This window comes from Salvelinus namaycush, chromosome 36 (assembly GCF_016432855.1).
Source record: "Salvelinus namaycush isolate Seneca chromosome 36, SaNama_1.0, whole genome shotgun sequence".
In the NCBI taxonomy this organism is placed as follows: domain Eukaryota; kingdom Metazoa; phylum Chordata; class Actinopteri; order Salmoniformes; family Salmonidae; genus Salvelinus; species Salvelinus namaycush.
The window spans coordinates 26,801,799-26,815,174 of record NC_052342.1 but is presented as its reverse complement, the minus strand read 5'-3'; the positions used below and the strand labels follow the sequence as shown (position 1 = coordinate 26,815,174).

General features: G+C 43.1%; 1 protein-coding gene across 1 annotated transcript in view; it reads right to left on the bottom strand.

Annotated features, from left to right (window-relative positions):
* The window catches only part of otud4 (OTU deubiquitinase 4), a 31,596-nt gene extending 19,785 nt beyond the window's left edge, over positions 1-11,811 (bottom strand). The window contains exons 1-12 of the mRNA XM_038975937.1: positions 11,242-11,811; positions 10,693-10,776; positions 10,500-10,550; positions 10,342-10,388; positions 10,173-10,245; positions 9,992-10,073; positions 8,968-9,142; positions 5,507-5,558; positions 3,715-3,814; positions 1,499-1,563; positions 1,312-1,412; positions 1,111-1,220 (exon numbers count right to left, since the gene is read on the bottom strand). Of these exons, the coding sequence (XP_038831865.1) occupies positions 1,111-1,220; positions 1,312-1,412; positions 1,499-1,563; positions 3,715-3,814; positions 5,507-5,558; positions 8,968-9,142; positions 9,992-10,073; positions 10,173-10,245; positions 10,342-10,388; positions 10,500-10,550; positions 10,693-10,776; positions 11,242-11,388 (1,087 nt within the window). The 5' untranslated portion in view covers positions 11,389-11,811. The remainder of the gene's footprint in view (positions 1-1,110; positions 1,221-1,311; positions 1,413-1,498; positions 1,564-3,714; positions 3,815-5,506; positions 5,559-8,967; positions 9,143-9,991; positions 10,074-10,172; positions 10,246-10,341; positions 10,389-10,499; positions 10,551-10,692; positions 10,777-11,241) is intronic.
* Between the last annotated feature and the right edge of the window lie 1,565 nt (positions 11,812-13,376).

Genomic DNA, 13,376 nt, shown 5'->3' with positions numbered 1-13,376 from the left:
GACCCGGATGGGAGCTGTTTGAGTCAGTGGTCTGGCATAGAGCCAGGTCACGAGCATTTCACATCATATCGACTTGCGTTCCATTACTTCTATAGACACAAAGGAATTCTCCGGTTGGAACGTTATTGAATATTTATGATAACATCCTAAAGATTGATTCTATACTTAGTTTGACAAGTTTATTCGACCTGTAATATAACTTTTTGAAGTTTTCGTCCGAAGTTCGCCTGGACCTGAACGAGCGTTGGGATATGTGTACTAAACGTGCTAACAAAAGTAGCTACTTGGACATAAATAATGGACATTATCTTACAAAACTACAATTTATTGTGGAACTAGGATTCCTGGGAGTGCATTCTGATGAAGATAATCAAAGGGAATATTTATGATGTAATTTCATATTTCTGTTGACTCCAACATGGCGGAGAAATGTTGTTTCTATCTGAGCACCCTCTCAGATTATTGCATGGTTTGCTTTTTCCGCAAAGTTTTTTTGAAATCTGACACAGCAGTTGCATTAAGAACAAGTGTATCTTTAATTCTATGTAAAACATGTATCTTTTATCAAAGTGTATGATGAGTATTTCTGTTATTAGATGTGGCTCTCTGCAATTTCTCCGGATATTGGAGGCATTTCTGAACATGGCGCCAATGTAAACTGAGATTTTTGGATATAAATCTGCACATTATCGTACAAAACATACATGTATTGTGTAACATGATGTCCTATGAGTGTCATCTGATGAAGATCATCAAAGGTTATTGATTAATTTTCTCTCTGCTCTTTGTGACTCCTATCTTTGGCTGGGAAAATGGCTGTGTGTTTTCGCTGTAAAGCATTTTTTTTTTTTATTATTATTATTATTATTATTATTTATTATTTTTTTTTAAATCAGACATGATGGGTAGATTAACAAGATGTTTATCTTTCATTTGCTGTATTGGACTTGTTAATGTGTGAAAGTTACATATTTCAAAAAAAATAAAAAATCCCGCGCTGCCTTTTCAGCGGAATGTTGTTGAGGGGTTCTGCTAGCGGAACGTGTGTCCTAGAAAGGTTATTAAGGCCCTTACCAGAGATTAGGGGGCTATGGGTTGTAGGGTCCTTACCAGAGTTTGGAGTAGAGCCGTTGTTCAGTCTCTTTCCGTCTCGGGCCACCGTGCTCCAGGACAACGTCTCATCTGTGGGAGGGCGCAGGTTCCAGAGGGACACAGTGTGTCTGGACAAACACACAAATTAATATTATATAATAAATAAATAAAGAGCAAATCAGAGAACAAAGATAATATAAAAGGAGAAAGATGACCTACCTCTTGCCCAGTTCCTCTATGAAGACAGTGACAGGCCCGTTGTCAGGCGACACTTCCTGGATGTAGGCGCCATAGTAACGTCCACCGTTGTCAAGGCGAACCTAGAGGGGGCGGGACAGAACTACACTATCAGAGAGCATCCACACAAAAAACAGTCAGTGGAGAGAAGACCTCACACACACCGTACCTTGCACTTGTCTCCCACTGTATACTGCATCCCAGCGGCGATGCAGAAATCCAGCTTCTGCTGAGCTGAAACAGGAAGTAAACAAGTTATAACAGGTTAACAAAATCACCATGACACCACCACAGATACCAAGGTTATTATAGTAAATGACAACTGAAACTAAAATTTTTAAAAAACAATTGATAAACTATTTAATCCCCAAAAAAGAAAAACTGAAACTTTTGTATTTGACAGCATAAAAATAAAAAAAATAAAAGCTGGAGTGACAAATCACACTTCAACATCTGGCAGTCCGACAGAAAAAATCTGGGTTTGGCGGATGCCAGGAGAACCCTACCTGCCCCAATGCATATTGCCAACTGTAAAGTTTGGTGGAGGAGGAATAATGGTCTGGGGCTGTTTTTCATGGTTCGGGCCCCTTAGTTCCAGTGAAGGGAAATCTTTACGCTACAGCATACAATGATATTCTAGAAGATTCTGTGCTTCCAACTTTGTGGCAACAGTTTGGGGAATTCCCTTTCCTGTTTCAGCATAACAATGACACGGTGCACAAAACAAAGTCCATACAGAAATGGTTTGTGTAGATCGGTGTGGAAGAACTTGACTGGTCTGCACAGAGCCCTGACCTCAACCCCATCAAACACATTTGGGATGAATTGGAACGCCGACTGCGAGCCAGGCCCTAACTGCCAAACATCAGTGCCTGACCTCACTAATGCTCTTGTGGCTGAATGGAAGCAAGTCCCAACATCTAGTGGAAAGCCTTCCCAGAATAGTGGAGGCTGTTATAGCAGCAAAGGAGGGGGACCAACTCCATATTAATGCCATGATTTTGAAATGAGATGTTGAACGAGCAGGTGTCCAAATACTGTTGGTCATCGGGGGAGGCAGGTAACCTAGTGGTTAGAGCAGCTAGCCTAGTGGTTAGAGCAGCTAGCCTAGTGGTTAGAGCAGCTAGCCTAGTGGTTAGAGCAGCTAGCCTAGTGGTTAGAGCAGCTAGCCTAGTGGTTAGAGCAGGTAGCCTAGTGGTTAGAGCAGGTAGCCTAGTGGTTAGAGCAGGTAGCCTAGTGGTTAGAGCAGGTAGCCTAGTGGTTAGAGTGTAGGGACGGCAGGTAGCCTAGTGGTTAGAGTGTAGGGACGGCAGGTAGCCTAGTGGTTAGAGTGTAGGGACGGCAGGTAACCTAGTGGTTAGAGTGTAGGGACGGCAGGTAACCTAGTGGTTAGAGTGTAGGGACGGCAGGTAACCTAGTGGTTAGAGTGTAGGGACGGCAGGTAACCTAGTGGTTAGAGTGTAGGGACGGCAGGTAACCTAGTGGTTAGAGTGTAGGGACGGCAGGTAACCTAGTGGTTAGAGTGTAGGGACGGCAGGTAACCTAGTGGTTAGAGTGTAGGGACGGCAGGTAACCTAGTGGTTAGAGTGTAGGGACGGCAGGTAACCTAGTGGTTAGAGTGTAGGGACGGCAGGTAACCTAGTGGTTAGAGTGTAGGGACGGCAGGTAACCTAGTGGTTAGAGTGTAGGGACGGCAGGTAACCTAGTGGTTAGAGTGTAGGGACGGCAGGTATCCTAGTGGTTAGAGCATTGGACTAGTAACCGAAAGGTTGCAAGTTCGAATCCCTGAGCTGACAAGCTAAAAATCTGCCCCTGAACAAGGCAGTTAACCCACTGTTCCCCGGTAGGCCGTCATTGGAAATAAGAATTTGTTCTTAACTGACTTGTCTAGTTAAATAAAGGTCAAATAAAATTTCAAAAAAATGTGTATATTATTAACCTTGATAGGTATCCTTCAGTTGCACAACGATGCATCACCGGAAATGTGTCTCCCGCATTTAACCCCTAAATCAGAGCGATGCGGCTGCCCTTAACATCACCAGCGCCCGGGGAACAGTTGTTGGGGGGGGTTTAACGGCCTTGCCCAAGGACAGAAAGGCAGATTTCCCCCCCCCCCCCACCCACCCACCTTGCCTGTTCAGGGGATCCTGAATCAGTGACCTTTCGGTCTCTGGCCCAACACTCTTAACCGCTAGGCTAGCTGCCGTACACAGGTTAACAGCACGTGACCTACAGATGACCTACTGCTGTATCAGCGGTCAGACTAGCCGTATGGACAAAGTGCTTTCTATATCCCTTAGTGTCCATGTCTTCTAAAAGACAGAAATACTTATTTGGATGTAATTGATGGGAATTGGATTCAAATGAATTATCTTAAAAATGTACCTCTCTTGGACTTGACCCAGACATCGTACTCAGTGTTTCTGTAGAGGAGAGGGTTGAGAGAACGTCTGACCCTGTTGGAGAAGGGTGGACCTCCTCGACCCTGAAACACACAGCAAATAACCAACCAATAAACAACCAAGGGATGTGACAAATGGACAATTCTGCTTAACGTTTAAACGGCCATAAAATTATTAAAAAATATATATATATAATTAAAACGATAAGAAAAAAATGATTAAATTCCACGTCAATTCACAATGCAGAATAATGGTCCAATTAGGCATGCATGACCGCAGTTTATTAGGTTCACCCATCTAGTACCGGGTCGTACCCCCCTTCGCCTCCAGAACAGACTGGATACTAACGCAGGCATATGCCACCAGCCTGTACCGTTGACACCAGACTCGTCTGAAGGTAGACCAGTTTTAAAAATGAATAGACGTATACAGTTTATTAGGTACACCCATCTAGTACTGGGTTGGACCCCCCCATTGCCTCCAGAAAAGCCTGAATTCTTCAGGGCTTGGAAACCTTGCTCAATTGGTATCAAGGGACTTAACGTGTACCAGGGAAACATCATTACACCTCCGCCACCAGCCTGTAACGTTGACACCAGGCAAGACTCGTCTGAAGGTAGACCAGTTTTAAAAAATGAACGTATACAGTTTATATTAGGTACACAGAACAGACTGAATACTAACGCAGTCATATACCTTTGAAAGCGGCATGTTTGTCTGTAAGGGTTCGCAACGGCTTTTTAGATTCAGACAAATAACAATAATAATAATAACTTCCCTGGTTGATGCACCATTTTACTGTCAAGGAATACCGCTTCTGAGGCGGGACTAACTGCCATCACTAGGCGACCAGAACTGTCAATCAAATAATAGAGCTGCCTGGAGAAAATAAAGTACTTAAAAAAAGTTTGTTAATTACCAAATACATTTAATAAAAAACTAAATCTTGAATCCACTCCTAAGATTCTCGCAGCTAAAATAAAGCAGGGGCCGATCATCAATGGATATATGTACCAATCAAAGGTTTGGACACGTCAACTCATTCAAGGGTTTTTCTTTATTTTTACTATTTTCTACATTGTAGAATAATAGTGAAGACATCAAAACTATGAAATAACACATATGGAATCATGTAGTAACCAAACAAGTGTTAAACAAATCTAAATATATTTTATGAGATTCTTCAAAGTAGCCACCCTTCGCCTTGACAGCTTCGCACTGCTTCTAGACACACCGCTCGCTTAACCCAGAAGCCAGCCGCACCAATGCGTCGGGAAAAACTGTCCAACTGACGACCGAAATCAGCTTGCAGGCACGCCATAAGGAGTCGCAAGAGTGCTTTGGGACAAGGAAATCCCAGGCCAGGCCAAACCATCCCCTGACCCCGGACGACGCTGGGCCAACTGTGCACCGCCTCATGGGGCTTCCGGTCACGGCCAGCTGTGACACAGCCTGGGATCAAACCCGGGGCTGTAGTGACGCCTCAACGCGATGTAGTGCCTTATGCTGGCTAGGATATTCTAAAGGACAGACCGAAGACTGAACACACACTGGCATCATCAGCGAAGAGAAAGAGCAGCCAGCCGCATTGTGATTAGAATTTTGTGGGGGGACGGTTAGGGATTTACCGAAACGTTCAGGATCCCAATTTAACATTAACTACAAATCAATAACCAATAAACAGAGAGATCAATAACAGAGAGAAAAGAGAAAGAAGCCTACTCTACTGTGTGTGTGTGTGTGTGTGTGTGTGTGTGTGTGTGCCCTATAGTTACCTTAACGGTGAGTCCCCTGTGGGCTGCAGGTCCAGCTGGTCCATCGTGGCTCCTGTGGATCACAACGACAAAAAACTTATTCAGACCAGGGTTTCCGTGGCGACGGACATTTAACCGATAGCATTTTAAAAATTTACTGAACATTTTAGAAATTTACCGGACCAATATGTATTAAAGTGCTTAAGCTGATTAGATAATATAGTAAATCTTTAAGATTTAGAATATGGTAATTCACAGTAACAGAACATGCAAATTGACGATGCAACGATGTGCAGTCCTTAGAAAATCCTGATAAAATAACTGTCCACATCTATACTGAACAAAAATGTGAACGCAACATGTAAAGTGTTGGTAAAACGTTTCATGAGCTGAAATATCAGATCTCAGAAATGTTCCATGTGAACAAAAAGCTTATTTTTCCCCTCAAATTTCATGCACAATGGGCCTCCCGGGTGGCGCAGTGGTCTAGGGCACTGCATCGCAGCGCTAGCTGTGCCACCAGAGACTCTGGGTTCGCTCCCAGGCTCTGTCGCAGCCGGCCGCGACCGGGAGGTCCGTGGGGCGACGCACAATTGGCCTAGCGTCGTCCGGGTTAGGGAGGGTTTGGCCGGTAGGGATATCCTTGTCAACGACTCCTGTGGCGGGCCGGGCGCAGTGCGCGCTAACCGAGGGGGCCAGGCGTACGGTGTTTCCTCCGACACATTGGTGCGGCTGGCTTCCGGGTTGGAGGCGCGCAGTGTTAAGAAGCAGTGTGGCTTGGTTGGGTTGTGTTTCGGAGGACGCATGGCTTTCGACCTTCGTCTCTCCCGAGCCCGTACGGGAGTTGTAGCGATGAGAGAAGATAGTAATTACTAGCAATTGGATACCACGAAAATTGGGGAGAAAAGGGGATAAAACATTTTTTTTTTTTTTATAAAAATACAAAAAACATCCCTGTTGGTGAGAATTTCTCCATTGCCAAGATAATCCATCCACCTGACCGGTGTGTTATATCAAGAAGCTGATTTAACCGCATGATGATTACGCAGGTGCACCTTGTGCCGGGGAAAATAAAAGGTCACACTAAAATGTGAATTTCTGTCACAACACAATGCTACAGATGTCTCAAGTTGAGGGAGTGGGCAGTTGGCATGGTGACAGCAGGAATGTCCACCAGAGCTGTTGCCAGAGAATGTAATGTTAATTCCTCTACCATAAGCCAACCAATTTATAAAGACTGTTGACATCCAGTGGAAGCGGTAGGGACTGCAAGAAAGTCCCTTAGAAATCTGGTTTCCCAATGAAAACTCATTGAAAAGAGAGTGACTTTAAAAAATAAAAAAAATCTGAATGGTTTGTCCTCGGGGTTTCGCCTGCTAAATAACTCACAGATATGATTCAAACAGTTTTAGAAACGTCAGAGTGTTTTCTATCCAAATCTACTAATGATATGCATATCTTATCTTCTGGGGATGAGTAGCTGGCAGTTTAATTTGGGCATGCTTTTCATCCAAAATTCCAAATGCTGCCCCCTACCCAAGAGAAGTTAAACTGCATATATTTTAGTGAGCAATTAACAGACCTTTCTTTGGTAGATATACAGTATGTATATGTCCAGACATGAATCAGCAGTTGGAATCTGAGAGAGATAATCAGTCAGTGTGTGTGGCTAGAATTACTTCTCTGTCTTTTAAGTCATTGCAATATATCTGATATTTGTCTCATTGCCCCCCCTGCTGCTGTCTTGGTTGGACCAGGTCTCTCTCGAAAAATACATTTTTATCTCAATGAAATTTAGCAAAAGGCACATGGACAACGAAAGAAAGCTGATATAATTCCCTCCACGGATATGGTCTGTTTTTCGCTAGGCTACTTTGAAAGCAAGGTGAAGACATGCCTTAATTAATATGTAGTAAAATGTTCCAGGTCCATGTAACCAGTTTTCTGAGAAATACACACTGAGCCTCCAGCTCATTGCAGAGTGGTGTGTGAGGCGCTGAGGAAGCCTGCCTTCTGTCGACAATGCACTTGCTGTTTGATACACAGTAGCAGCAGCTCTCCCTCCGACAAGCGCCTCAGAGAGGAAAATCTATCTGTATGCTGTACGCCTATGATAAGATACGTAAAATATACTGTAAAGGCGCCGGTTTAATTCCACTAACATATGCAAATTAACCTTTAGACCAATAAGCTATGACCAGTCAAATGTATTTCCATCAACTGGTATTTCCATCAGTGTAGAGGCTTATAAAGCCTTATGTCAGTCAGTGTAGAGGCTTATAAAGCCTTATGTCAGTCAGTGTAGAGGCTAATAAAGCCTTATGTCAGTCAGTGTAGAGGCTAATAAAGCCTTATGTCAGTCAGTGTAGAGGCTAATAAAGCCTTATGTCAGTCAGTGTAGAGGCCATAAAGCCTTATGTCAGTCAGTGTAGAGGCCATAAAGCCTTATGTCAGTCAGTGTAGAGGCTAATAAAGCCTTATGTCAGTCAGTGTAGAGGCTAATAAAGCCTTATGTCAGTCAGTGTAGAGGCTAATAAAGCCTTATGTCAGTCAGTGTAGAGGCTATAAAGCATTATGTCCATCAGTGTAGAGGCTATAAAGCATTATGTCCATCAGTGTAGAGGCTATAAAGCATTATGTCCATCAGTGTAGAGGCTATAAAGCATTATGTCCATCAGTGTAGAGGCTATAAAGCATTATGTCCATCAGTGTAGAGGCTATAAAGCATTATGTCCATCAGTGTAGAGGCTATAAAGCATTATGTCCATCAGTGTAGAGGCTATAAAGCATTATGTCAGTCAGTGTAGAGGCTATAAAGCATTATGTCCATCAGTGTAGAGGCTATAAAGCATTATGTGAGGCTATAAAGCATTATGTCCACCAGTGTAGAGGCTATAAAGCATTATGTCCATCAGTGTAGAGGCTATAAAGCATTATGTCCATCAGTGTAGAGGCTATAAAGCATTATGTCCATCAGTGTAGAGGCTAATAACCAAAATGACAATTTTATTTCTCTGCTTTTCAATTATTTTATTATTGTATATTTAATATATACTTTTTTAAATATATATATATATATAATTATTTTCTAAAATATATTTATCGTTGCCAAAAGTCAGCTATTAGTGGCTGATGGAAACGGAGATTTCCATCTAATGGTTAAAAAGGGATTGTTCATCCACATTGGTTTCCTTACCTGGTGAGCCGTATATGGACACGGTATGACAGCAACCCATGCTTTGTTTACCTGGTCACCGTTTCAAATGCAAACATTATAGCATTTGTGGCACAATTTCAATGCAAGTCAATGGTAACCATATTAGCATTTTCATGTTTCATGTCCAAATCATCCAAGCCTCTAAAAATGATCTAAAAATGGATTGTGTCAATGAAGTTAAATCTAAATCATTTGGACATGAAACTGCTCATATAGTTACTGTTGACTTGCATTGGGTTAGGTTCTGTAAAAGAGCTGTTCCTACCAGAGAGCGTCCTCTCCCTCCAGGTCCGACTCGTCGCTGCTACGACACTGCTCATTGTCCGGGTCGTCTTCTAGAAGGTCGTTACCACGGTTACCAGTACCGCCCTTCAGACAGGGAGCCACCACGGAACGGTCCGTGCCACACACACGCTCATAGAGGAGCTCGTACAGGACGGCTGCAGAGAGAGAGAGCAGGACACACACACAGGGACAGACAGCGACAGACAGCGACACAGGGACAGACAGCGACACAGGGACAGACAGCAACACAGGGACAGACAGCGACACAGGGACAGACAGCGACACAGGGACAGACAGCGACAGACAGCGAAACAGGGACAGAGACATCAGTATAAACAACCTGTTGATTGCCTTGTTATTCTGTTGATAGATAAACCTTTGCCCCAACATATATTTCATGGCATGTACTCCAGAATTTCCATTGATAGGAAGGTCGAACTACATGTATAGCATGGTAGCCTGGTTACAGATCTGTGGTCATTGACCATGGTCGTGGGCAATACAGCACAACCAGCTAATAGCACAGACCTGGTGAAATGACTCATCTGAACTCACACTGGCAGACAGAGGGCAGTGTTCTTCACAAGAGGCGGTACAAACTGGGGGGGGTCCATTAACCTCGCCCAGGCTCCCCCGTGTAGGCATGTTTCGCACAGGCGGAACATTTTAAAAATCGCATTTGATTTGGAATCAGGCTACCTCCCAGGTGTGACCCATGTGCCCCGCTCTGTAGAGGATTCTTTGTTTTCACATGCAAAAGTGATTGCTTTTGATAAAAAAAACACTTCAGCTGCCTTCCTAATGAAAACTAGTTTGAAAATTCCAACATATCTGAACGATGCACCATGCTGCCTGGTTGACAACATGACTGAGCAGCACAGATTCCTGTTCTATTTGAGAAGGGCGCTGCTACCTTCCCACTTTCGCCCAATGACATGTCGGGCCATACCCAGGGCCAGATTAATCTAACCTCTTCACTGTGTGTGTGTGTGTTCTTAACTCACACTGGCAGAGGGCAGCATTCTTCACATGAGCTACGGGGTAGACACTGTCGTAATGGTTCCCGTTCAGGAAGCACAGACGCACCTAACGAGCACAAACACAAAAGTTTGCCTCGGGTTAAAAGTAGTGAGTGCAACAGGAATCAGGATGACACGGTGCTGTAACACGGTGTGTTTGTTTTACCTTGTCATTAAAGCCGTTGTCAGTGATTTGAACAGGACGTTGACCAGGTGTCTGGAAGATGATGAAATCTCTCCTGGAACAACAATGCATTTAGAGAACGTAGACCAAGCTGTAACGTCAGTAAATAACTACTAACATATAAACAAACACACATGATGAAAATTCTTACTTGTACATCAGAGCCAGTGCACATATCTCCACCTCTCCCACCCAGTGCTGCAAAAAATAATTATAGGAGTCAGCTGCACCCTAAGAAATGCCTAAAGTACAGGAATTAATATTGGTTGGAGTTACAATGATGTGTTTTGACACGGATAACCACTTTACCTGAGGGTCCTCAAGTTTGATTAAGTACTCCTCGAAGTCTCCTTCTATGAACTGGAGGAGAGCAATCAAGAGAGAGGGATGAGAGAGAGAGGGGGATGAGAGAGAGGGAATGTCACTTCTAGCCAATATAATATAACGCAGTTGGTGCAAGTCGTTAGTTGTTTTGAGGCCTTCCTATTAACTAGCTACCTACCGCTTCATAGTTCTCCTTGTTCTTCTTTAGATACTGCACACAGGTGGCACGGACTTTGGTATGCAGGCTTTGACAGTGTAACACCTGAAAACCACACGAAAACCCAGTCAAAAATAGTGCACTAAACTAGCTAGAAAGCTACAGGCTTGACAAACTAGCTAGCGGGCTAACATAACTACCAAGACTGGACCAACACACTGATTGACTAGCTGATTTGGTTAGCTACCTTAGCTAACAGCCAAAATTCCCCTGGACCAAGTTTCCCTGAAAGTAAAAAATAAAGTTGCCATTGTTTTTATTAGTTGGGATTCAAGTTAAGAATGTTTGCAATATATAAATTATATTTGTATCGACTTCAACGTGAGGATGAGTAGGTGAAAAACACCATGGATTGAAAACACGTGCATGGAAAGAGTGTGTGAGTGAAACACCGTTGATCAGTTTCATCTTGGAAATAGCTACGAAGCTAAACAAGCTAGCATGAAAGCTAAAATTAGCCGTCTTGACTTTTCTGATTTGTCATGTGAGTAACGTTAGCGTTCACTTTACCTGTTCAGCTACAGCCCGAAACAGACACGACCCATCTTTGGCAATTTTTTTCCGGTGAAACCCGATGGATTTGAGGTATTCGTCCATACATTTTTCCACACCTCTTTCGTCGTTACTTTGCTGCATGTTTGGTTGACATCCGTCCATAGTTGGCTTAGCTTGGTTGTGTTCGTTTTTGTCGATGCTGTTGAGTCTTGAAAGTCTCGCTAGAGGCACTCGCGTCAATTAGTTAGCTTTCTGGCTAGCTAACAATATAAACGTTACCCATTCAGACTGAGCAATGATACCAGGAAACAATCTATGGCAAATGACTGCTGTTTTGTTTCTGGGGGGGAAAAAGGAAGCGTCAAGCTTTCGTTTTCACCAAAACATTCCTTATACCCCTATCTCATTTTTTTCTAGACTGTCAATTAAAGACTAAAGATAGCGTGTGTTATGTTAGCTTGATTAGCTCGCTATCTAGTACAATTAAATAGATGACATAGCTAACATGCATTCGCACAATAACTAAAGAAATAGCTTATATCTTAATCCACGATTGTTTGACAGCCTCCTCGCTGTCCCACTCTCACTGAAGTTTGGTAACTCGACTGGCCGTTGGGAGTTGTAGGCAACACGCCCCTCCTGTGCGCAGGGCAGAGTGCCAAGAGAACTACATTACCCAACTTGCCCCACACAGATTCTCTTCTCTTTTCCAAACAAACTGTAACAAAAGTAACAAATGATAGCGAAAAGGTCTACAAACAGAATATAAACATTTGATTTGTAAGGTTGTTTGTGATTGGTGGTGAATTATCTCTCAACATTTTTCAACACTAACAACTACTTACTTACAACTAACTACAAGATATAATATACTGTCTCTCCATTTAACACATTCTCAATAGGAGTTGTACCAGAGGAGATCGGTGGAAACTATCCTTTGGTTATATTTCTATATTTTCCTACATGTGTATTATAATATTAGGCCTATATGTTGTTATTTATAAATTATACAAATATATATATTTTTAAATGTCAGAGAGAATGGAAAACCTTATACGATAACCCTATAATATAACCTTATATATAATGTACATCTCTTGCCTTGGCTTATCATTTGTTTTTGCCCCGCCTCCTACGCAGTGCTCCCAGGGAGGGCGTTTTGCCAGTGGTTCTGCCCTACGGTGACGCTAGAGTCCGGCAAGCGGGAGGTGAGGAGTCCGGTGCTGTTTTGGAGCGCTTTAAAACAAAATAACGTCTGTTAAAGCACGGTAATGTAAATGCTTCCTATAATTTAAATACATATAAACAACAGTCCTATGTTTTTCCGAAGAAATTGTTTGTTTAAATCGCTTGTTCGAAGCTCAAACTAGAGTAAGAGTTATTTTACGATTCCAGAGTCGTCCAACTTTTCTCTCTATTGTCGTCCTCATCCAGACAAGACTATCACCATACCGTGTAGGCCTATCTGATCATAAACCGTTTTTTTTTTTTAAAGTTACAGGTATATTTTATCCGTTTAGAATCGGTTAAACGATGAACGTTATTATGTTTAAGACTCCGTTTTCTCTCCCTGTAGAAATAACAGTCGTATGTAGTTAGAAACAGATTTTTATTTGTTATGATTTCTCCTTGTAGCAACGATTACATCGACCACCACTGGAATGGCAGACAGGCCGTCTCTGTCTGTAGCCCAGGTCGGTTGAAAGTGCTCTCAGACCGGGCAAGCTACAGGCCTGTCTCCTGGTCGGTCATAAACAATGTAGCTTCGCTCTCCACAAGGCGGGATAGGAGAGTGTCCCTAAGGGGGGGAGGTAAAGCCAGGATTGTGGTTGCAACATAACACTCTCCCCTGGCCCTCCACATCTCCATCTCCCAATTAAACCGCTCCATGGCCGTCCGTGCCTGGAGACATTGATTTTTTCAGCTATCTATCCTGCAGATAGAAGCAGGGAAATGTGTTGTATCTTATGCGGTAGTGGATGGAGCATCAGGCAGGCCAGACAGTGAAATGAGGAGGATAGTTTACAGCTAGCCGATTCTTTCAGATCTAGGGCGGGTTAGTTTGAAAGTTAAGCTGCTGTGCTGTCTGTCCAATTCTGACTGAACTGTCTGTCTCTCTCTCTCAGGTGTGCTGTCTGTCTCTCTCTCTC